This window comes from Lissotriton vulgaris, unplaced genomic scaffold, assembly GCF_964263255.1.
Source record: "Lissotriton vulgaris unplaced genomic scaffold, aLisVul1.2 SCAFFOLD_723, whole genome shotgun sequence".
NCBI lineage: Eukaryota > Metazoa > Chordata > Amphibia > Caudata > Salamandridae > Lissotriton > Lissotriton vulgaris.
In genome coordinates, this window is record NW_028240735.1 from 333,046 (window position 1) to 357,105 (window position 24,060).

Consider the following 24,060-nt stretch of genomic DNA (forward strand, 5'->3'; position numbering starts at 1 on the left):
ATAAGTCTTTTAGTCCTCGTCCTTCTGATCCTCTCTGGCTTCTCCTTCCCTCGAGTTGAGATGCCTGAGATAAGTCTCTGAGTCCTGGTCCTTCTGATCCTCTCTGGCTCCTCCTTCCCTTGAGTTGAGATGTCTGAATGAGTCTCTGAGTCCTCCCCCTTCTGATCCTCTTCTGGCTGCTCCTTCCCTCGAGTTGAGATGTCTGGGATAAGTCTCTGAGTCCTCGTCCTTTTGATCCTCTCTGGCTCCTCCTTCCCTCGAGTTGAGATGTCTGGGATAAGTCTCTGAGTCTTACTGATCCTCTCTGGCTCCTACTTTACTCGAGTTGAGATGTCTGGGATGAGTGTCTAAGTCCTTCTGATTCTCTCTGACTCCTCATTCCCTCGAGTTGAGATGTCTGGGATAAGTCTCTGAGTCCTTCTGATCCTCTCTGGCTCCTCCTTCCCTCGAGTTGAGATGTTTGGGATAAGTCTCTGAGTCCTTCTGATCCTCTTCTGGCTCCTCCTTCCCTCGAGTTGAGATGTCTGGGATAAGCCTCTGAGTCCTTCTGATCCTCTCTGGGTCCTCCTTCCCTCGAGTTGAGATGTCTGGGATATGTTTCTGAGTCCTACTGATCCTCTCTGGCTCCTCCTTCCCTCGAGTTGAGATGTCTGGGATAACTCTCTGAGTCCTCACCCTTCGGATCCTCTGCTGGCTCCTCTTTCCCTCGAGTTGAGATATCTGAGATATGCCTCTGAGTCCTCGGCCTTCCGATCCTCTCCGGCTCCTCCTTCCCTCGAGTTGAGATGTCTGGGATAAGCATTTGAGTCCTTCTGATCCTCTCTGACTCCTCCTTCCCTTGAGTTGAGATGTCTGGGATAGGTCTCCGATTCCTTCTGATCCTCTCTGGCTCCTCCTTCTCTCGAGTTGAGATGTCTGGGATAAGCCTCTGAGTCCTTCTGATCCTCTCTGGCTCCTCCTTCCCTCGAGTTGAGATGTCTGGGATAAGTCTCTGAGTCCTTCTGATCCTCTGCTGGCTCCTCCTTCCCTCAAGTTGAGATTTCTGGGATACGTTTCTGAGTCCTCGTCCTTCTGATCCTCTCTGGCTCCTCCTTCCCTCAAGTTGAGATTTCTGGGATAAGTCTCTGAGTACTTCTGATCCTCTCTGGCTCCTTCTTTCCCTCGAGTTGAGATTTCTGGGATAAGTCTCTGAGTACTTCTGATGCTCTCTGGCTCCTCCTTTCCCTCGAGTTGAGATATCTGGGATAAGTCTCTGAGTCCTTCTGATCCTATTTGGCTCCTCCTTCCCTCGAGTTGAGATGTCTGGGATAAGTTTCTGAGTCCTCGTCCTTTTGATCCTCTCTGGCTCCTCCTTCCCTCGCGTTAAGATGTCTGGGATAAGCCTCTGAGTCCTTCTGATCCTCTCTGGCTCCTCCTTCCCTCGTGTTGAGATCTCTGGGATAAGTCTCTGAGTCCTTCTGATCCTCTCTGGTTCCTCCTTCCCTCGCGTTGAGATGTCTGGGATAAGTCTCTGAGTCCTCCCTCTTCTGATCCTCTCTGGCTCCTCCTTCCCTCAAGTTGAGATATCTGGGATAAGCCTCTGAGTCCTCCCTCTTCTGATCCTCTCTGTCTCCTCCTTCCCTCGAGTTGAGATGTCTGTGATAAGCCTCTAGAGCCCTTCTGATCCCCTCTGGCTCCTCCTTCCATCGAGCTGAGATGTCTGGGATGAGTCTCTGAGTCCTTTTGATTCTTGCTGGCTCCTCCTTCTCTCGAGGTGAGATGTCTGGGATAAGCCTCTCGGTCCTTCCTCTCTGATCCTCTCTGGCTCCTCCTTCCCTCGAGTTGAGATGTCTGTGATAAGTTTCTGAGTCCTCGTCCTACTGATCCTCTCTGGCTCCTCCTTCACTCGAGTTGAGATGTCTGGGATAAGCCTCTGAGTCCTTGTCCTTCTGATTCTCTCTGGCTCCTCCTTTCCTCGAGTTGAGATGTCTGCGATAAATCTCTGAGTCCTCGTCGTCTGATCCTCTGCTGGCTCCTCCTTCACTCGAGTTGAGATGTCTGGGATAAGCCTCTGAGTCCTCGTCCTTCTGATCCTCTGCTGGCACCTCCTTCCATCGAGTTGAGATGTCTGGGATAAGCCTTTGAGTCCTCGTCCTTCTGATCCTCTGCTGGCTTCTCCTTCCCTCGAGTTGAGATGTCTGGGATAAGTCTCTGAGTCCTTTCGATTCTCTCTGGCTCCTCCTTCTCTCGACGTGAGATGTCTGGGATAAGCCTCTCGGTCCGCCCCCTCTGATCCTCTCTGGCTCCTCCTTCCCTCAAGTTCAGATGTCTGTGATAAGTTTCTGAGTCCTACTGATCCTCTCTGGCTCCTCCTTTCCTCGAGTTGAGATGTCTGTGATAAATCTCTGAGTCCTTGTCCTTCTGATCCTCTCTGGCTCCTCCTTCCCTCGAGTTGATATGTCTGGGATTAGTCTCTGAGTCCTCGTCCTTCTGATCCTCTCTGGCTCCTCCTTCCTTCGAGTTGAGATGTCTGTGATAAGTTTCTGAGTCCTACTGATCCTCTCTGGCTCCTCCTTTCCTCGAGTTGAGATGTCTGGGATAAATCTCTGAATCCTCCCTCTTCTGATCCTCTCTGGCTCCTCCTTCCCTCGAGTTGAGATGTCTGGGATAAGTCTCTAAGTCCTTTTGATTCTCTCTGGCTCCTCCTTCTCTCGAGGTGAGATGTCTGGGATAAGTCTCTGAGTCCTCGTCCTTCTGATCCTCTGCTGGCTCCTCCTTCCCTCAAGTTGAGATGTCTGGGATAAGCCTCTGAGTCCTCATCCTTCTGATCCTCTCTGGCTCCTCCTTACCTCGAGTAGAGATGACTGGGATAAATCTCTGAATCCTCGTCCTTCTGATCCTCTGCTGGCTCCTCCTTCACTCGAGTTGAGATGTCTGGGATAAGCCTCTGAGTCCTCGTCCTTCTGATCCTCTGCTGGCTCCTCCTTCCCTCAAGTTGAGATGTCTGGGATAAGCCTCTGAGTCCTTCTGATCCACTCTGGCTCCTCCTTCCCTCAAGTTGATATGTCTGGGATTAGTCTCTGAGTCCTTGTCCTTCTGATCCTCTGCTGGCTCCTCCTTCCCTCAAGTTGAGATGTCTGGGATAAGCCTCTGAGTCCTTCTGATCCACTCTGGCCCCTCCTTCCCTCGAGTTGAGATGTCTGGGATAAGTCTCTGAGTCCTCTCCCTTCTGATCCTCTCTGGCTCCTCCTTCCCTCGAGTTGAGATGTCTGGGATAAGTCTCTGAGTCCTTGTCCTTCTGATCCTCTCTGTTTCCTCCTTCCCTCGAGTTGAGATGTCTGGAATAAGCCTCCGAGTCCTTCTGATCCTCTCTGGCTCCTCCTTCCCTCGAGTTGAGATGTCTGGGATAAGTCTCTGAGTCCTTCTGATCCTCTCTGGTTCCTCCTTCCCTCGAGTTGAGATGTCTGGGATAAGTCTCTGAGTCCTCTCCCTTCTGATCCTCTCTGGCTCCTCCTTCCCTCGAGTTGAGATGTCTGGGATAAGTCTCTGAGTCCTCTCCCTTCTGATCCTCTCTGGCTCCTCCTTCCCTCGAGTTGAGATGTCTGGGATAAGTCTCTGAGTCCTTGTCCTTCTGATCCTCTCTGGCTCCTCCTTCCCTCGAGTTGAGATGTCTGGGATAAGTCTCTGAGTCCTTCTTATCCTCTCTGGCTCCTCCATCCCTCGCGTTGAGATGTCTGGGATAAGTCTCTGAGTCCTCCCTCTGCTGATCCTCTCTGGCTCCTCCTTCCCTCAAGTTGAGATATCTGGGATAAGCCTCTGAGTCCTCCCTCTTCTGTTCCTCTCTGGCTCCTCCTTCCCTCGAGATGAGATGTCTGTGATAAGCCTCTAGAGCCCTTCTGATCCCCTCTGGCTCCTCCTTCCATCGAGCTGAGATGTCTGGGATAAGTCTCAGAGTCCTTTTGATTCTCGCTGGCTCCTCTTTCTCTCGAGGTGAGATGTCTGGGATAAGCCTCTCGGTCCTTCCCCTCTGATCCTTCCGGCTCCTCCTTCCCTCGAGTTGAGATGTCTGTGATAAGTTTCTGAGTCTTCGTCCTACTGATCCTCTCTGGCTCCTCCTTCACTCAAGTTGAGATGTCTGGGATAAGCCTCTGAGTCCTCGTCCTTCTGATCCTCTCTGGCTCCTCCTTCCCTCAAGTTGATATGTCTGGGATTAGTCTCTGAGTCCTCGTCCTTCTGATCCTCTCTGGCTCCTCCTTCACTCGAGTTGAGATGTCTGTGATACGTTTCTGAGTCCTACTGATCCTCTCTGGCTCCTCCTTCACTCGAGTTGAGATGTCTGGGATAAGCCTCTGAGTCCTCGTCCTTCTGATCCTCTCTGGCTCCTCCTTTCCTCGAGTTGAGATGTCTGGGATAAATCTCTGAGTCCTCGTCGTCTGATCCTCTACTGGCTCCTCCTTCACTCTAGTTGAGATGTCTGAGATAAGCCTTTGAGTCCTCGTCCTTCTGATCCTCTGCTGGCACCTCCTTCCATCGAGTTGAGATGTCTGGGATAAGTTTCTGAGTCCTCGTCCTTTTGATCCTCTGCTGGCTCATCCTTCACTCGAGTTGAGATGTATGGGATAAGCCTCTGAGTCCTCGTCCTTCTGATCCTCTGCTGGCTCCTCCTTCCCTCGAGTTGAGATGTCTGGGATAAGCCTTTGAGTCCTCGTCCTTCTGATCCTCTGCTGGCTCCTCCTTCCCTCGATTTGAGATGTCTGGGATAAGTCTCTGCGTCCTTTCGATTCTCTCTGGCTCCTCCTTTTCTCGAGGTGAGATGTCTGGGATAAGCCTCTCGGTCCTCCCCCTCTGATCCTCTCTGGCTCCTCCTTCCCTCGAGTTCAGATGTCTGTGATAAGTTTCTGAGTCCTACTGATCCTCTCTGGCTCCTCCTTTCCTCGAGTTGAGATGTCTGGGATAAATCTCTGAGTCCTCGTCCTTCTGATCCTCTGCTGGCTCCTCCTTCACTCGAGTTGAGATGTCTGGAATAAGCCTCTGAGTCCTCGTCCTTCTGATCCTCTGCTGGCTCCTCCTTCCCTCGAATTGAGATGTCTGTGATAAGTTTCTGAGTCCTCGCCCTTCTGATCCTCTCTGGCTCCTCCTTCCCTCGAGTTGATATGTCTGGGATTAGTCTCTGAGTCCGCGTCCTTCTGATCCTCTCTGGCTCCTCCTTCCTTCGAGTTGAGATGTCTGTGATAATTTTCTGAGTCCTACTGATCCTCTTTGGCTCCTCCTTTCCTCGAGTTGAGATGTCTGGGATAAATCTCTGAATCCTCCCTCTTCTGATCCTCTCTGGCTCCTCCTTCCCTCGAGTTGAGATGTCTGGGATAAGTCTCTGAGTCCTTTTGATTCTCTCTGGCTCCTCCTTCTCTCGAGGTGAGATGTCTGGGATAAGCCTCTGAGTCTTCGTCCTTCTGATCCTCACTGGCTCCTCCTTACCTCGAGTTGAGATGACTAGGATAAATCTCTGAGTCCTCGTTCTTCTGATCCTCTGCTGGCTCCTCTTTCACTCGAGTTGAGATGTCTGGGATAAGCCTCTGAGTCCTCGTCCTTCTGATCCTCTGCTGGCTCCTCCTTCCCTCGAGTTGATATGTCTGGGATTAGTCTCTGAGTCCTCGTCCTTCTGATCCTCTCTGTTTCCTCCTTCCCTCGAGTTGAGATGTCTGGGATATGCCTCTGAGTCCTTCTGATCCTCTCTGGCTACTCCTTCTCTCTAGATGACATGTCTGGGATAAGTCTCTGAGTCCTCTCCCTTCTGATCCTCTCTGGCTCCTCCTTCCCTCGAGTTGAGATGTCTGGGATAAACCTCTGAGCCCTTCTGATCCTCTCTGGCTCCTCCTTTCCTCGAGTTGAGATGTCTGGGATAAGTCTTTGAGTCCTCGTCCTTCTGATCCTCTCTGGCTCCTCCTTCCCTCGAGTTGAGATGTCTGGGATAAGTCTCTGAGTCCTTCTGATCTTCCCTGGCTCCTCCTTCCCTCGAGTTAGGATGTTTGGGATATGCCTCTGAGTCCTCGCCCTTCTGATCCTCTGCTAGCTCCTCCTTCCCTTGAGTTGAGATGTCTTGGATAAGACGCTGAGTCCTTCTGATCCTCACTGGCTCCTCCTTTCCTCGAGTTGAGGTGTCTGGTATAAGACTCTGAGTCCTTGTCCTTCTGATCATCTCTGGCTCCTCCTTCCCTCGAGTTGAGATGTCTGGGATAAGCCTTTGAGTGCTTCTGATCCTCTGCTGGCTCCTTCTTCCCTTGAGTTGAGATGTCTGGGATATGTCTCTGAGTCCTCCCCCTTCTGATCCTCTCTGGCTCCTCCTTCCCTCGAGTTGAGATGTCTGGGATAAGTCTTTTAGTCCTCGTCCTTCTGATCCTCTCTGGCTTCTCCTTCCCTCGAGTTGAGATGCCTGAGATAAGTCTCTGAGTCCTGGTCCTTCTGATCCTCTCTGGCTCCTCCTTCCCTTGAGTTGAGATGTCTGAATGAGTCTCTGAGTCCTCCCCCTTCTGATCCTCTTCTGGCTGCTCCTTCCCTCGAGTTGAGATGTCTGGGATAAGTCTCTGAGTCCTCGTCCTTTTGATCCTCTCTGGCTCCTCCTTCCCTCGAGTTGAGATGTCTGGGATAAGTCTCTGAGTCTTACTGATCCTCTCTGGCTCCTACTTTACTCGAGTTGAGATGTCTGGGATGAGTGTCTAAGTCCTTCTGATTCTCTCTGACTCCTCATTCCCTCGAGTTGAGATGTCTGGGATAAGTCTCTGAGTCCTTCAGATCCTCTCTGGCTCCTCCTTCCCTCGAGTTGAGATGTTTGGGATAAGTCTCTGAGTCCTTCTGATCCTCTTCTGGCTCCTCCTTCCCTCGAGTTGAGATGTCTGGGATAAGCCTCTGAGTCCTTCTGATCCTCTCTGGGTCCTCCTTCCCTCGAGTTGAGATGTCTGGGATATGTTTCTGAGTCCTACTGATCCTCTCTGGCTCCTCCTTCCCTCGAGTTGAGATGTCTGGGATAACTCTCTGAGTCCTCACCCTTCGGATCCTCTGCTGGTTCCTCTTTCCCTCGAGTTGAGATATCTGAGATATGCCTCTGAGTCCTCGGCCTTCCGATCCTCTCCGGCTCCTCCTTCCCTCGAGTTGAGATGTCTGGGATAAGCATTTGAGTCCTTCTGATCCTCTCTGACTCCTCCTTCCCTTGAGTTGAGATGTCTGGGATAGGTCTCCGATTCCTTCTGATCCTCTCTGGCTCCTCCTTCTCTCGAGTTGAGATGTCTGGGATAAGCCTCTGAGTCCTTCTGATCCTCTCTGGCTCCTCCTTCCCTCGAGTTGAGATGTCTGGGATAAGTCTCTGAGTCCTTCTGATCCTCTGCTGGCTCCTCCTTCCCTCAAGTTGAGATTTCTGGGATACGTTTCTGAGTCCTCGTCCTTCTGATCCTCTCTGGCTCCTCCTTCCCTCAAGTTGAGATTTCTGGGATAAGTCTCTGAGTACTTCTGATCCTCTCTGGCTCCTTCTTTCCCTCGAGTTGAGATTTCTGGGATAAGTCTCTGAGTACTTCTGATGCTCTCTGGCTCCTCCTTTCCCTCGAGTTGAGATATCTGGGATAAGTCTCTGAGTCCTTCTGATCCTATTTGGCTCCTCCTTCCCTCGAGTTGAGATGTCTGGGATAAGTTTCTGAGTCCTCGTCCTTTTGATCCTCTCTGGCTCCTCCTTCCCTCGCGTTAAGATGTCTGGGATAAGCCTCTGAGTCCTTCTGATCCTCTCTGGCTCCTCCTTCCCTCGTGTTGAGATCTCTGGGATAAGTCTCTGAGTCCTTCTGATCCTCTCTGGTTCCTCCTTCCCTCGCGTTGAGATGTCTGGGATAAGTCTCTGAGTCCTCCCTCTTCTGATCCTCTCTGGCTCCTCCTTCCCTCAAGTTGAGATATCTGGGATAAGCCTCTGAGTCCTCCCTCTTCTGATCCTCTCTGTCTCCTCCTTCCCTCGAGTTGAGATGTCTGTGATAAGCCTCTAGAGCCCTTCTGATCCCCTCTGGCTCCTCCTTCCATCGAGCTGAGATGTCTGGGATGAGTCTCTGAGTCCTTTTGATTCTTGCTGGCTCCTCCTTCTCTCGAGGTGAGATGTCTGGGATAAGCCTCTCGGTCCTTCCTCTCTGATCCTCTCTGGCTCCTCCTTCCCTCGAGTTGAGATGTCTGTGATAAGTTTCTGAGTCCTCGTCCTACTGATCCTCTCTGGCTCCTCCTTCACTCGAGTTGAGATGTCTGGGATAAGCCTCTGAGTCCTTGTCCTTCTGATTCTCTCTGGCTCCTCCTTTCCTCGAGTTGAGATGTCTGCGATAAATCTCTGAGTCCTCGTCGTCTGATCCTCTGCTGGCTCCTCCTTCACTCGAGTTGAGATGTCTGGGATAAGCCTCTGAGTCCTCGTCCTTCTGATCCTCTGCTGGCACCTCCTTCCATCGAGTTGAGATGTCTGGGATAAGCCTTTGAGTCCTCGTCCTTCTGATCCTCTGCTGGCTTCTCCTTCCCTCGAGTTGAGATGTCTGGGATAAGTCTCTGAGTCCTTTCGATTCTCTCTGGCTCCTCCTTCTCTCGACGTGAGATGTCTGGGATAAGCCTCTCGGTCCGCCCCCTCTGATCCTCTCTGGCTCCTCCTTCCCTCAAGTTCAGATGTCTGTGATAAGTTTCTGAGTCCTACTGATCCTCTCTGGCTCCTCCTTTCCTCGAGTTGAGATGTCTGTGATAAATCTCTGAGTCCTTGTCCTTCTGATCCTCTCTGGCTCCTCCTTCCCTCGAGTTGATATGTCTGGGATTAGTCTCTGAGTCCTCGTCCTTCTGATCCTCTCTGGCTCCTCCTTCCTTCGAGTTGAGATGTCTGTGATAAGTTTCTGAGTCCTACTGATCCTCTCTGGCTCCTCCTTTCCTCGAGTTGAGATGTCTGGGATAAATCTCTGAATCCTCCCTCTTCTGATCCTCTCTGGCTCCTCCTTCCCTCGAGTTGAGATGTCTGGGATAAGTCTCTAAGTCCTTTTGATTCTCTCTGGCTCCTCCTTCTCTCGAGGTGAGATGTCTGGGATAAGTCTCTGAGTCCTCGTCCTTCTGATCCTCTGCTGGCTCCTCCTTCCCTCAAGTTGAGATGTCTGGGATAAGCCTCTGAGTCCTCATCCTTCTGATCCTCTCTGGCTCCTCCTTACCTCGAGTAGAGATGACTGGGATAAATCTCTGAATCCTCGTCCTTCTGATCCTCTGCTGGCTCCTCCTTCACTCGAGTTGAGATGTCTGGGATAAGCCTCTGAGTCCTCGTCCTTCTGATCCTCTGCTGGCTCCTCCTTCCCTCAAGTTGAGATGTCTGGGATAAGCCTCTGAGTCCTTCTGATCCACTCTGGCTCCTCCTTCCCTCAAGTTGATATGTCTGGGATTAGTCTCTGAGTCCTTGTCCTTCTGATCCTCTGCTGGCTCCTCCTTCCCTCAAGTTGAGATGTCTGGGATAAGCCTCTGAGTCCTTCTGATCCACTCTGGCCCCTCCTTCCCTCGAGTTGAGATGTCTGGGATAAGTCTCTGAGTCCTCTCCCTTCTGATCCTCTCTGGCTCCTCCTTCCCTCGAGTTGAGATGTCTGGGATAAGTCTCTGAGTCCTTGTCCTTCTGATCCTCTCTGTTTCCTCCTTCCCTCGAGTTGAGATGTCTGGAATAAGCCTCCGAGTCCTTCTGATCCTCTCTGGCTCCTCCTTCCCTCGAGTTGAGATGTCTGGGATAAGTCTCTGAGTCCTTCTGATCCTCTCTGGTTCCTCCTTCCCTCGAGTTGAGATGTCTGGGATAAGTCTCTGAGTCCTCTCCCTTCTGATCCTCTCTGGCTCCTCCTTCCCTCGAGTTGAGATGTCTGGGATAAGTCTCTGAGTCCTCTCCCTTCTGATCCTCTCTGGCTCCTCCTTCCCTCGAGTTGAGATGTCTGGGATAAGTCTCTGAGTCCTTGTCCTTCTGATCCTCTCTGGCTCCTCCTTCCCTCGAGTTGAGATGTCTGGGATAAGTCTCTGAGTCCTTCTTATCCTCTCTGGCTCCTCCATCCCTCGCGTTGAGATGTCTGGGATAAGTCTCTGAGTCCTCCCTCTGCTGATCCTCTCTGGGTCCTCCTTCCCTCAAGTTGAGATATCTGGGATAAGCCTCTGAGTCCTCCCTCTTCTGTTCCTCTCTGGCTCCTCCTTCCCTCGAGATGAGATGTCTGTGATAAGCCTCTAGAGCCCTTCTGATCCCCTCTGGCTCCCCCTTCCATCGAGCTGAGATGTCTGGGATAAGTCTCAGAGTCCTTTTGATTCTCGCTGGCTCCTCTTTCTCTCGAGGTGAGATGTCTGGGATAAGCCTCTCGGTCCTTCCCCTCTGATCCTTCCGGCTCCTCCTTCCCTCGAGTTGAGATGTCTGTGATAAGTTTCTGAGTCTTCGTCCTACTGATCCTCTCTGGCTCCTCCTTCACTCAAGTTGAGATGTCTGGGATAAGCCTCTGAGTCCTCGTCCTTCTGATCCTCTCTGGCTCCTCCTTCCCTCAAGTTGATATGTCTGGGATTAGTCTCTGAGTCCTCGTCCTTCTGATCCTCTCTGGCTCCTCCTTCACTCGAGTTGAGATGTCTGTGATACGTTTCTGAGTCCTACTGATCCTCTCTGGCTCCTCCTTCACTCGAGTTGAGATGTCTGGGATAAGCCTCTGAGTCCTCGTCCTTCTGATCCTCTCTGGCTCCTCCTTTCCTCGAGTTGAGATGTCTGGGATAAATCTCTGAGTCCTCGTCGTCTGATCCTCTACTGGCTCCTCCTTCACTCTAGTTGAGATGTCTGAGATAAGCCTTTGAGTCCTCGTCCTTCTGATCCTCTGCTGGCACCTCCTTCCATCGAGTTGAGATGTCTGGGATAAGTTTCTGAGTCCTCGTCCTTTTGATCCTCTGCTGGCTCATCCTTCACTCGAGTTGAGATGTATGGGATAAGCCTCTGAGTCCTCGTCCTTCTGATCCTCTGCTGGCTCCTCCTTCCCTCGAGTTGAGATGTCTGGGATAAGCCTTTGAGTCCTCGTCCTTCTGATCCTCTGCTGGCTCCTCCTTCCCTCGATTTGAGATGTCTGGGATAAGTCTCTGCGTCCTTTCGATTCTCTCTGGCTCCTCCTTTTCTCGAGGTGAGATGTCTGGGATAAGCCTCTCGGTCCTCCCCCTCTGATCCTCTCTGGCTCCTCCTTCCCTCGAGTTCAGATGTCTGTGATAAGTTTCTGAGTCCTACTGATCCTCTCTGGCTCCTCCTTTCCTCGAGTTGAGATGTCTGGGATAAATCTCTGAGTCCTCGTCCTTCTGATCCTCTGCTGGCTCCTCCTTCACTCGAGTTGAGATGTCTGGAATAAGCCTCTGAGTCCTCGTCCTTCTGATCCTCTGCTGGCTCCTCCTTCCCTCGAATTGAGATGTCTGTGATAAGTTTCTGAGTCCTCGCCCTTCTGATCCTCTCTGGCTCCTCCTTCCCTCGAGTTGATATGTCTGGGATTAGTCTCTGAGTCCGCGTCCTTCTGATCCTCTCTGGCTCCTCCTTCCTTCGAGTTGAGATGTCTGTGATAATTTTCTGAGTCCTACTGATCCTCTTTGGCTCCTCCTTTCCTCGAGTTGAGATGTCTGGGATAAATCTCTGAATCCTCCCTCTTCTGATCCTCTCTGGCTCCTCCTTCCCTCGAGTTGAGATGTCTGGGATAAGTCTCTGAGTCCTTTTGATTCTCTCTGGCTCCTCCTTCTCTCGAGGTGAGATGTCTGGGATAAGCCTCTGAGTCTTCGTCCTTCTGATCCTCACTGGCTCCTCCTTACCTCGAGTTGAGATGACTAGGATAAATCTCTGAGTCCTCGTTCTTCTGATCCTCTGCTGGCTCCTCTTTCACTCGAGTTGAGATGTCTGGGATAAGCCTCTGAGTCCTCGTCCTTCTGATCCTCTGCTGGCTCCTCCTTCCCTCGAGTTGATATGTCTGGGATTAGTCTCTGAGTCCTCGTCCTTCTGATCCTCTCTGTTTCCTCCTTCCCTCGAGTTGAGATGTCTGGGATATGCCTCTGAGTCCTTCTGATCCTCTCTGGCTACTCCTTCTCTCTAGATGACATGTCTGGGATAAGTCTCTGAGTCCTCTCCCTTCTGATCCTCTCTGGCTCCTCCTTCCCTCGAGTTGAGATGTCTGGGATAAACCTCTGAGCCCTTCTGATCCTCTCTGGCTCCTCCTTTCCTCGAGTTGAGATGTCTGGGATAAGTCTTTGAGTCCTCGTCCTTCTGATCCTGTCTGGCTCCTCCTTCCCTCGAGTTGAGATGTCTGGGATAAGTCTCTGAGTCCTTCTGATCTTCCCTGGCTCCTCCTTCCCTCGAGTTAGGATGTTTGGGATATGCCTCTGAGTCCTCGCCCTTCTGATCCTCTGCTAGCTCCTCCTTCCCTTGAGTTGAGATGTCTTGGATAAGACGCTGAGTCCTTCTGATCCTCACTGGCTCCTCCTTTCCTCGAGTTGAGATGTCTGGGATAAGTCTCTGAGTCCTCATCCTTCTGATCCTCTCTGGCTCCTCCTTCCCTCGAGTTGAGATGTCTGGGATAAGTCTCTGAGTCCTCTCCCTTCTGATCCTCTCTGGCTCCTCCTTCCCTCGAGTTGAGATGTCTGGGATAAGTCTCTGAGACCTCGCCCTTCTGATCATCAGCTGGCTCCTCCTTCCCTCAAGTTGAGATATCTGGGAAAAGCCTCTGAGTCATTCTGATCCTCTCTGGGTTCTCCTTCCCTCGAGTTGAGGTGTCTGGGATAAACCTCTGAGCCCTTCTGATCCTCTCTGGCTCCTCCTTTCCTCGAGTTGAGATGTCTGGGATAAGTCTTTGAGTCCTCGTCCTTCTGATCCTCTCTGGCTCCTTCTTTCCTCGAGTTGAGATGTCTGGGATAAGTCTCTAAGTCCTCGTCCTTCTGATCCTCTCTGGCTCCTCCTTCCCTCGAGTTGAGATGTCTGGGATAAGTCTCTGAGTCCTTCTCCTTATTATCCTCTCTGGCTCCTCCTTCCTTTGAGTTGAGTTGTCTTGGATAAGTCTCTGAGTTCTCGTTCTTCTGATCCTCTGCTGGCTCCTCCTTCCCTCAAGTTGAGATGTCTGGGATAAGCCTCTGAGTCCTTCTGATCCACTCTGGCTCCTCCTTCCCTCGAGTTGATATGTTTGGGATTAGTCTCTGAGTCCTTGTCCTTCTGATCCTCTCTGTTTCCTCCTTCCCTCGAGTTGAGATGTCTGGAATAAGCCTCTGAGTCCTTCTGATCCTCTCTGGCTCCTCCTTCCCTCGAGTTGAGATGTCTGGGATAAGTCTCTGAGTCCTTCTGATCCTCTCTGGTTCCTCCTTCCCTCGAGTTAGGATGTCTGTGATAAGCCTCTGAGTCCTCGCCCTTCTGATCCTCTCCGGCTCCTCCTTCCCTCGAGTTGAAATGTCTGTGATAAGCCTCTGAGTCCGTCTGATCCTCTCTGACTCCTCCTTCCCTCGAGTTGAGATGTCTGGGATAAGTCTCTCAGTCCTTCTGATCCTCTCTGGTTCCTCCTTTCCTCGAGTTAGGATGTCTGTGATAAGCCTCTGAGTCCTCGCCCTTCTGATCCTCTCCGGCTCCTCCTTCCCTCGAGTTGAAATGTCTGTGATAAGCCTCTGAGTCCATCTGATCCTCTCTGACTCCTCCTTCCCTCAAGTTGAGATGTCTGGGATAAGTCTCTCAGTCCTTCTGATCCTCTCTGGCTCCTCAATTCCCTCGAGTTGAGATGTCTGGAATGAGTCTCTGAGTCCTTCTGATCCTCTCTGGCTCCTCCTTCTCTCGAGTTGAGATGTCTGGGATAAGCCTCAAAGTCCTCCCCCCTTCTGATCCTCTCTGGCTCCTCCTTCCCTCAAGTTGAGATGTCTGGGATAAGCATCTGAGTCCTTCTGAACCTCTGCTGGCTCCTCCTTCCCTCGAGTTGAGATGTCTGGGATAAGCCTCTGAGTCCTTCTTATCCTCTCTGGCTCCTCCATCCCTCGCATTGAGATGTCTGGGATAAGTCTCTGAGTCCTCCCTCTGCTGATCCTCTCTGGCTCCTCCTTCCCTCAAGTTGAGATATCTGGGATAAGCCTCTGAGTCCTCCCTCTTCTGTTCCTCTCTGGCTCCTCCTTCCCTCGAGTTGAGATGTCTGTGATAAGCCTCTAGAGCCCTTCTGATCCCCTCTGGCTCCTCCTTCCATCGAGCTGAGATGTCTGGGATAAGTCTCTGAGTCCTTTTGATTCTCGCTGGCTCCTCTTTCTCTCGAGGTGAGATGTCTGGGATAAGCCTCTCGGCCCTTCCCCTCTGATCCTTCCGGCTCCTCCTTCCCTCGAGTTGAGATGTCTGTGATAAGTTTCTGAGTCCTCGTCCTACTGATCCTCTCTGGCTCCTCCTTCACTCGAGTTGAGATGTCTGGGATAAGCCTCTGAGTCATCGTCCTTCTGATCCTCTCTGGCTCCTCCTTCCCTCGAGTTGATATGTCTGGGATTAGTCTCTGAGTCCTCGTCCTTCTGATCCTCTCTGGCTCCTCCTTCACTCGAGTTGAGATGTCTGTGATAAGTTTCTGAGTCCTACTGATCCTCTCTGGCTCCTCCTTCACTCGAGTTGAGATGTCTGGGATAAGCCTCTGAGTCCTCGTCCTTCTGATCCTCCCTGGCTCCTCCTTTCCTCGAGTTAAGATGTCTGGGATAAATCTCTGAGTCCTCGTCGTCTGATCCTCTACTGGCTCCTCCTTCACTCGAGTTGAGATGTCTGGGATAAGCCTCTGAGTCCTCGTCCTTCTGATCCTCTGCTGGCACCTCCTTCCATCGAGTTGAGATGTCTGGGATAAGTTTCTGAGTCCTCGTCCTTTTGATCCTCTGCTGGCTCATCCTTCACTCGAGTTGAGATGTATGGGATAAGCCTCTGAGTCCTCGTCCTTCTGATCCTCTGCTGGCTCCTCCTTCCCTCGAGTTGAGATGTCTGGGATAAGCCTTTGAGTCCTCGTCCTTCTGATCCTCTGCTGGCTCCTCCTTCCCTCGATTTGAGATGTCTGGGATAAGTCTCTGCGTCCTTTCGATTCTCTCTGGCTCCTCCTTTTCTCGAGGTGAGATGTCTGGGATAAGCCTCTCGGTCCTCCCCCTCTGATCCTCTCTGGCTCCTCCTTCCCTCGAGTTCAGATGTCTGTGATAAGTTTCTGAGTCCTACTGATCCTCTCTGGCTCCTCCTTTCCTCGAGTTGAGATGTCTGGGATAAATCTCTGAGTCCTCGTCCTTCTGATCCTCTGCTGGCTCCTCCTTCCCTCGAGTTGATATGTCTGGGATTAGTCTCTGAGTCCGCGTCCTTCTGATCCTCTCTGGCTCCTCCTTCCTTCGAGTTGAGATGTCTGTGATAAGTTTCTGAGTCCTACTGATCCTCTCTGGCTCCTCCTTTCCTCGAGTTGAGATGTCTGGGATAAATCTCTGAATCCTCCCTCTTCTGATCCTCTCTGGCTCCTCCTTCCCTCGAGTTGAGATGTCTGGGATAAGTCTCTGAGTCCTTTTGATTCTCTCTGGCTCCTCCTTCTCTCGAGGTGAGATGTCTGGGATAAGCCTCTGAGTCTTCGTCCTTCTGATCCTCACTGGCTCCTCCATACCTCGAGTTGAGATGACTGGGATAAATCTCTGAGTCCTCGTCCTTCTGATCCTCTGCTGGCTCCTCCTTCACTCGAGTTGAGATGTCTGGGATAAGCCTCTGAGTCCTCGTCCTTCTGATCCTCTGCTGGCTCCTCCTTCCCTCGAGTTGATATGTCTGGGATTAGTCTCTGAGTCCTCGTCCTTCTGATCCTCTCTGTTTCCTCCTTCCCTCGAGTTGAGATGTCTGGAATATGCCTCTGAGTCCTTCTGATCCTCTCTGGCTACTCCTTCTCTCGAGATGAGATGTCTGGGATAAGTCTCTGAGTCCTCTCCCTTCTGATCCTCTCTGGCTCCTCCTTCCCTCGAGTTGAGATGTCTGGGATAAACCTCTGAGCCCTTCTGATCCTCTCTGGCTCCTCCTTTCCTCGAGTTGAGATGTCTGGGATAAGTCTTTGAGTCCTCGTCCTTCTGATCCTCTCTGGCTCCTCGTTCCCTCGAGTTGAGATGTCTGGGATAAGTCTCTGAGTCCTTCTGATCTTCCCTGGCTCCTCCTTCCCTCGAGTTAGGATGTTTGGGATATGCCTCTGAATCCTCGCCCTTCTGATCCTCTGCTAGCTCCTCCTTCCCTTGAGTTGAGATGTCTTGGATAAGACGCTGAGTCCTTCTGATCCTCTCTGGCTCCTCCTATCCTCGAGTTGAGATGTCTCAGATAAGTCTCTGAGTCCTCATCCTTCTGATCCTCTCTGGCTCCTCCTTCCCTCGAGTTGAGATGTCTGGGATAAGTCTCTGAGTCCTCTCCCTTCTGATCCTCTCTGGCTCCTCCTTCCCTCAAGTTGAGATGTCTGGGAAAAGCCTCTGAGTCATTCTGATCCTCTCTGGGTTCTCCTTCCCTCGAGTTGAGGTGTCTGGGATAAACCTCTGAGCCCTTCTGATCCTCTCTGGCTCCTCCTTTCCTCGAGTTGAGATGTCTGGGATAAGTCTTTGAGTCCTCGTCCTTCTGATCCTCTCTGGCTCCTTCTTTCCTCGAGTTGAGATGTCTGGGATAAGTCTCCGAGTCCTCGTCCTTCTGATCCTCTCTGGCTCCTCCTTCCCTCGAGTTGAGATGTCTGGGATAAGTCTCTGAGTCCTTCTCCTTATGATCCTCTCTGGCTCCTCCTTCCTTCGAGTTGAGTTGTCTTGGATAAGTCTCTGAGTTCTCGTTCTTCTGATCCTCTGCTGGCTACTCCTTCCCTTGAGTTGAGATGTCTGGGATAAGTCTCTGAGTCCTTCTGATCCTCTCTGCCTCCTCCTTCCCTCGAGTTGAGATGTCTGGGATAAGCTTCTGTGTCCTCACTATTCTGATCCTCTCTGGCTCCTCCTTCCCTCGAGTTGAGATATCTGGGAAAAGTCTCTGCGTCCTTCTGAGCCTCTCTGGCTCCTCCTTCCCTTGAGTTGAGATGTCTGGGATAAGTCTCTGAGTCCTTATGATCCTCTCTGGCTCCTCCTTCCTTCGAGTTGAGTTGTCTTGGATAAGTATCTGAGTCCTCGTCCTTCTGATCCTCTGCTGGCTCCTCCTTCCTTCGAGTTGAGATGTCTGGGATAAGTCTCAGAGTCCTTCTGATCCTCTGCTGCCTCCTCCTTCCCTCGAGTTGAGATGTCTGGGATAAGTCTCTGAGTCCTTCTGATCCTCTCTGTCTCCTCCTTCCTTCGAGTTGAGTTGTCGTGGATAAGTCTCTGGGTCCTCGTCCTTCTGATCCTCTGCTGGCTCCTCCTTCCCTCGAGTTGAGATGTCTGGGATAAGTCTCTGAGTCCTTCTGATCCTCTCTGCCTCCTCCTTCCCTCGAGTTGAGATGTCTGGGATAAGTCTCTGAGTCCTCCTCTTCTGATCCTCTCTGGCTCCTCCTTCCCTTGAGTTGAGATGTCTGGGATACGTCTCTGAGTCCTCGTGATCCTCTCTGGCTCCTCCTTCCCTAGAGTTGAGATGTCTGGGATAAGTCTCTGAGTCCTCCTGATCCTCTCTGGCTCCTCCTTCCCTCGAGTTGAGATGTCTGGGATAAGCCTCTGAGTCCTCGTCCTTCTGATCCTCTCTGGCTCCTCCTTCCCTTGAGTTGAGATGTCTGTGATAAGTTCCTGAGTCCTTACCCTTCTGATCCTCCCTGGTTCCTCCGTCCCTCGAGTTGAGATGTCGGGGATAAGTCTCTGAGTCCTTCTGATCCTCTCTGGCTCCTCCTTCCCTCAAGTTGAGATGTCTGGGATAAGCCTCTGAGTCCTTCTGATCCTCTCTGGCTCCTCCTTCCCTCGAGTTGAGATATCTGGGATAAGTCTCTGAGTCCTCCTGATCCTCTCTGGTTCCTCCTTCCCTCGAGTTGAGATGTCTGGGATAAGTCTCTGAGTCCTTACCCTCCTGATCCTCCCTGGTTCCTCTGTCCCTCGAGTTGAGATGTTGGGGCAGGACTACCCGCTTGTGAAAGCGCTATTTTTAAAGTCACCTTCTCTCATCAGTTCACCTTCAGCGGGCTGCTGATCTACCGCCCCCCCGGCAATGACTCGGTATTCAGATCCGCATTGGCCGATATGGTCAGTCCCATAGCATTGGGCTGCGCCAATTTCAACATCTTGGGTGACCTTAACATCCATTTTGATAATGGGGCTTCCACAACCGTGAGCTCCTTGTTAGCCGACTTGGAAGCTCTCCAACTTACTCAGCTTGTCACCCGCCCAACCCATGCTGGAGGCCATATCCTTGACCCCTTCTTTTCCACACTTGACGGGTTAAGGGTGTCAGATCCAAGGAGGATAGGGTGGACTGATCATCTACTAGTAGAGGCGTTCTGCCCGGTCCATGACAAGCCTTTTATATCCAGGGAAAGGCTAACCCTCAAAAGGCCGTGGCACAAACTTACGCTGGAAGAGTTCTACGGTATATTAGAGCGGAAACCTTTGAACAATTTCATTAATGTGGAACAAGGCTACCAACAGTTCTGCACGTGGATCACCGACGCCTTGGACTCTTTGATACCTTTACGATGGGCAAAAGGCAGGACTAAAACACCTAGTCCCTGGTATAACGAGTCTTTGGCGGAACAGAAGAGATCCTGCCGTAAAACAGAGAGGGAATGGAGACGATCATATGACCCTGCTCTGAAAACTCGGTATTTTACTGAGTTGAAACTATACCACAGAGCTATCTGCAGAGCTAGAGCTGCATTCTACGCCCAGGAATTCGCCACTAGTACTAACCGCTCAAAACTGATTTTCAAGGTATTGAAGGACCTTATGAAAAACAGATCCTCATCAGAGGCGATTTGCACAGATTCACACTGTGATAAATTGGCCTCCTTTTTTGTGGAGAAAGTGGAAAAAATATATCACGGGTTCGACACACTCCACCAGGATCGAGAAGTCACTGTCTCTGATACATCGGATCTTGAGCCCTTGGCTATCTTACCTGAACTGTCGGTTGAGGCCTTTGACAAACTCAGCCTCAGGGTCAAATCAGGCTCCCCGGCGGACCCGTTAAAGCCTGCCTTCATTAATACACTTTCCCCGCTGTGTCGTAACCCCATACTGGATCTCATTAATATGTCTTTGTCCTCTGGAACTGTACCCGCGGCTTAGACGCAGGCAGTGGTCACTCCCATACTAAAAAAAGCCAACTCTGACCCCCGTCTACCAGAAAACTACCGACCTATTTCCCTGCTGCCTTGGATCGCCAAAGTAACAGAAGCGCATGTCAACTCGGTTCTGGCTGAGCATCTGGCTTGCAACCAGATTCTGGACCCCAGCCAGAACGGCTTCCGGTCAGGACACAGTACCGAGACGGCACTTCTTTACATCTTGGAACACCTTCGCCAGGTACTTGACTCAGGTCATACTGCAGCGCTTATATTATTAGATCTAAGCGCTGCCTTCGATACTGTGTCCCACCAAATACTTATCCAACGCTTACAGGAGGCGGGAGTGACTGAGGTCGCTCTCCAATGGTTTCGGTCCTTTCTGGCTGACCGTACTTTTAAAGTGGCTATACCACCAGGCCAATCCACCACTTACCCCCTGAAGACGGGGGTTCCACAGGGATCTTCGTTGAGCCCTACAATTTTTAACCTCTATGTGAAACCGTTGGCCGGTGTCGTCAAACAGTGGGGTCTTACGATGGCCTCATATGCTGACGACACTCAGCTAGCGGTGACACTTAGCGGAGACCCCGAGGTAGCAGCTTCGAGATTCCGTGCGGGTCTCTTGGCAGTAGCCAGCTGGCTTCGCACCAACTGCCTCCAGTTGAATGCCACCAAAACTGAGGTATTGGTCTTAGGGAAGCACGCTGAGCTATGGGGCAACCAGTGGTGGCCGTCAGAACTTGGTGTCACTCCTATTCCAGTGACTGGAGTGAGAAATCTAGGAGTCTGGGTGGATTCTGCGCTCACCTTCAGGGATCACACCAAGAAGGTGGCTGCCACGTGCTACGGAATACTGCGGGGTATCAGGCCAGTCTTGAAGTACTTTGATCCCCCTACCAGACAGCTTGTAGTTCAGGCCGCAATACTATCTAGGCTGGACTACGGCAGTTCATTGTTGTTAGGGGTGAATCAAGCGGAGGCCTCAAGGCTCCAAAGAGTACAAAACGCCGCGGCACGAGCCATTGTGGGCCTTCCCAGACACTGTTCAGTGTCTGGAACCATCTCGGCCTTGCATTGGCTCCCGGTCAGACAGCGAATCATGTTCAAGGCGCTGTGTCTGGCCTTCAAAATTTTGAAAACTTCTTCGCCACCGGCACTTGTCACTCTACTCACGCCCTATGTGCCGTCGAGATCTTTGAGATCTGAGGGGCTTCATCTGGCTGTCTGTCCACGCTTTAGGTTGAGCAGGATGGGTGGCCGTTCTTTCAGGGTACTAGCGGCAGGCCTATGGAACTCGCTCCCAGTTCACATTCGAGCTCTTGAGGATATGTTCGCCTTTAGGCAGGCGATTAAAACTTTCCTCTTCCCAGTTTCTAGCTAAATTCTTTTGTGTGTTATGTTACAGCATCTGTCAAAGCGCCAGGACGCCCCTTTGCTGGGGCAGCTGTGCGCTATAGAAATTTTAATAACATAACATAACATAACATAAGTCTCTGAGTCCTCATCCTTCTGATCCTCCCTGGTTCCTCCGTCCCTCGAGTTGAGATGTCTGGGATAAGTCTCTGAGTCCTCGTCCTTCTGATCCTCTCGGGCTCCTCCTTCCCTCGAGTTGAGATGTCTGGGATAAGTCTCTGAGTCCTTACCCTCCTGATCCTCCCTGGTTCCTCCGTCCCTCGAGTTGAGATGTTGGGGATAAGTCTCTGAGTCCTCGTCCTTCTGATCCTCTCTGGCTCCTCCTTCCCTTGAGATGAGATTTCTGGGATAAGTCTCTGAGTCCTCGTCCTTCTGATCCTCTCTGGCTCCTCCTTCCCTGGAGTTGAGATGTCTGGGATAAGTCTCTGAGTCCTTCTGATCTTCTCCGGCTCCTCCTTCCCTCGAGTTGAGATGTCTGGGATAAGCCTCTGAGTCCTTCTGATCCTCTCTGGCTCCTCCTTCCCTGGAGTTGAGATGTCTGGGATAGGTCTCCGATTCCTTCTGATCCTCTCTGGCTCCTCCTTCCTTCGAGTTGAGATGTCTGTAATAAGTCTCTTAGTCCTTCTGATCCTCTCTGGCTCTTCCTTCCCTCGAGTTGAGATGTCTGGGATAAGTCTCTGAGTCCTTCTGATCCTCTCTGGCTCCTCCTTCCTTCGAGTTGAGATGTCTGTAATAAGTCTCTTAGTCCTTCTGATCCTCTCTGGCTCCTCCTTCCCTCGAGTTGAGATGTCTGGGATAAGTCTCTGAGTCCTTCTGATCCTCTCTGGCTCCTCCTTCCCTCGAGCTGAGATGTCTGGGATAAGTCTCTGAGTCCTCGTCCTTCTGATCCTCTCTAGCTCCTCCTTCCCTCGAGTTGAGATGTCTGGGATAAGTCTCTGAGTCCTTCTGATCCTCTCTGGCTCCTCCTTCCCTCGAGTTCAGGAAACTTGGAAAATGTCTGCAAGAATGGTCTCTGCTCTAGGGGTGTGGCTTCCCGGGGGCTGACACATCCCTGGGAATACCAGGCTAACCAGTGGTATCCCTCACTGTCCCCGTCAACCTTCTTCCTGCCTTAACAACAGGCAGCCTATCCTCATGTGTGCATGCTATTTCCCTTAAAGTGTGGCTTCTTCTTGAAGATCACCTTCAGGGTTAACCCCCATGGGGCTTTTCTTGCCTGGGGGAGACACGTCTCTGCGACTGGCCCTTTGAAGGCTGTCCTGGGAGTTGTTTTCACTTCTCCCCCGGAGGCCAGAAGGTTGTCTTGATGACAGACCTTTGCACTGCACTGGAAACCATGGAAACAAAGTGTGAAATTCTAAAGTTATATAGAACGTGCCACTCCAGGGGTGGCGCCCCCCCAACTGCAAAGCGAGGTATCCAATCAGAGGTGTGAGATATTATTCAATTCTCGAATAATGCATTTATTGGATCTTCATAAATGACTGTTCATGAATACTAAAGTTTGTTCCATTCACGTCTTGACAACCAGAAAACTTTAATGAGGCAACTTAGCAATCCTCATGGGAACAGTCCAGCCCGAACTGCCAAGCCATGTCTTCTCTGAACCGGAAACAAGAATCCTGGGAGCAGTTTCGGATTCATAATCCTCATCAGCCAGGCTATCTTGACTCCAGTGGCAAAGTGAGCAAGGGTCTCACGTCTGAGCATACCCTGCCAATTTAGGACGAACAAAGCGATACCGCTTTGTATTAATATATTCATGAATATGTCTCTTTAACTCCGCCTATGCCAGTATGAGAACTCCCCCATGAGGTTCCTATATAAATAGGGTGTGGTTGGATGTGTAAGGTGGGATGTCTCACTAGAGGGGAGTAAGTCAAGGACAGGAAGCAAATGACGATAAAACTGAAGCTGTGACGCCCCTGTCTGTGCTCTGCTTTACTCCTCTCCGTGTCTCTTCTCTCCTGCAGGTTGGATCAGTGCTCCCTCACCGAATCATTCTGCGAATACCTCTCCTCCGTCCTGGAAACAAACACATCTCTCACAGAGCTCGACCTGAGCAATAAAAGGCTGGGTGACGCTGGAGTGAAGAAGTTGTGCGAAGGACTAGAACATCCAAACTGCAAACTACAGACACTGAGGTACAGAGCTGAGCAGATCTTATCACGTCATTGATTTCTAAAATATACATCGTAGGTGGGGCTCACACACATATTTTAAAAATGTATTTAAATGTTTACATGATTGCCTCTTTCTGTTAATGTTTTGAGAAAGGCACCCATTAATAACATTTGTGAATTAAGTCATGTTTGTGAAGTGGGGGTACCCAAGCCCCAATCCATGGTCATGAAAGAAGCTCCAATGCGTGGTCAGAGGGGCACTTTTTAAAGCCGGTTTCTCAGGTATTTTGTCTCAATTGGAATAGGCTTTAACTAGAGAAGAAATCTCTCCGCACCTCTCTGTTCTATGTAGGTTGAGAGATAGCTCTGCTGTCAGAGCTCGGCACATCTCTGTTCTACTTCAGCTGAGAGATAGCTCTGCTCTCAGAGCTCTGCACCTCTCTGTTCTGCGTAGGTTGAGAGATAGCTCTGCTGTCAGAGCTCTGCACCTCTCTGTTCTATGTAGGATGAAAGATAGCTCTGCTGTCAGAGCTCTGCACCTCTCTGTTCTGCGTAGGCTGAGAAATAGCTCTGCTGTCAGAGCTCTGCACCTCTCTGTTCTATGTAGGATGAGAGATAGCTCTGCTGTCAGATTTCCGCACCTCTCTGTTCTATGTAGGATGAGAGATAGCTCTGCTGTCAGAGCTCTGCACCTCTCTGTTCTATGTAGGATGAGAGATAGCTCTGCTGTCAGAGCTCCGCACCTCTCTACTCTAACACAGACTTAGAGATAGCTCTGCTGTCAGAGCTCTGCACCTCTCTGTTCTACGTAGGTTGAGAGATAGCTCTGCTGTCAGAGCTCCTCATAGCTCTGTTCTGCGAGGTTGAGAGATAGCTCTGCTGTCAGAGCTCTGCACCTCTCTGTTCTACATAGGTTGAGAGATAGCTCTGCTGTCAGAGCTCTGCACATCTCTGTTCTACATAGGTTGAGAGATAGCTCTGCTGTCAGAGCTCTGCACCTCTCTGTTCTACCTAGGCCGAGAGATAGCTCTGCTGTCAGAGCTCTGCACCTCTCTGTTCTATGTAGGCTGAGAGATAGCTCTGCTGTCAGAGCTCTGCACCTCTCTTTTCTACATAGGTTGAGAGATAGCTCTGCTGTCAGAGCTCTGCACATCTCTGTTCTACATAGGTTGAGAGATAGCTCTGCTGTCAGAGCTCTGCACCTCTCTGTTCTACCTAGGCCGAGAGATAGCTCTGCTGTCAGAGCTCTGCACCTCTCTGTTCTACATAGGTTGAGAGATAGCTCTGCAGACAGAGCTGTACACCTCTCTGTTCTATGTAGGCTGAGAGATAGCTCTGCTGTC

At 51.2% G+C, this 24,060-nt stretch overlaps 1 protein-coding gene across 1 annotated transcript in view; it reads left to right on the forward strand.

Annotated features, from left to right (window-relative positions):
• LOC147672889 (NACHT, LRR and PYD domains-containing protein 3-like) overlaps positions 1–24,060 on the forward strand; it is a 664,362-nt gene that overhangs the window by 206,934 nt on the left and 433,368 nt on the right. Inside the window, exon 3 of the mRNA XM_086947947.1 lies at positions 22,568–22,738. Within this exon, the coding sequence (XP_086804073.1) occupies positions 22,568–22,738 (171 nt within the window). The remainder of the gene's footprint in view (positions 1–22,567; positions 22,739–24,060) is intronic.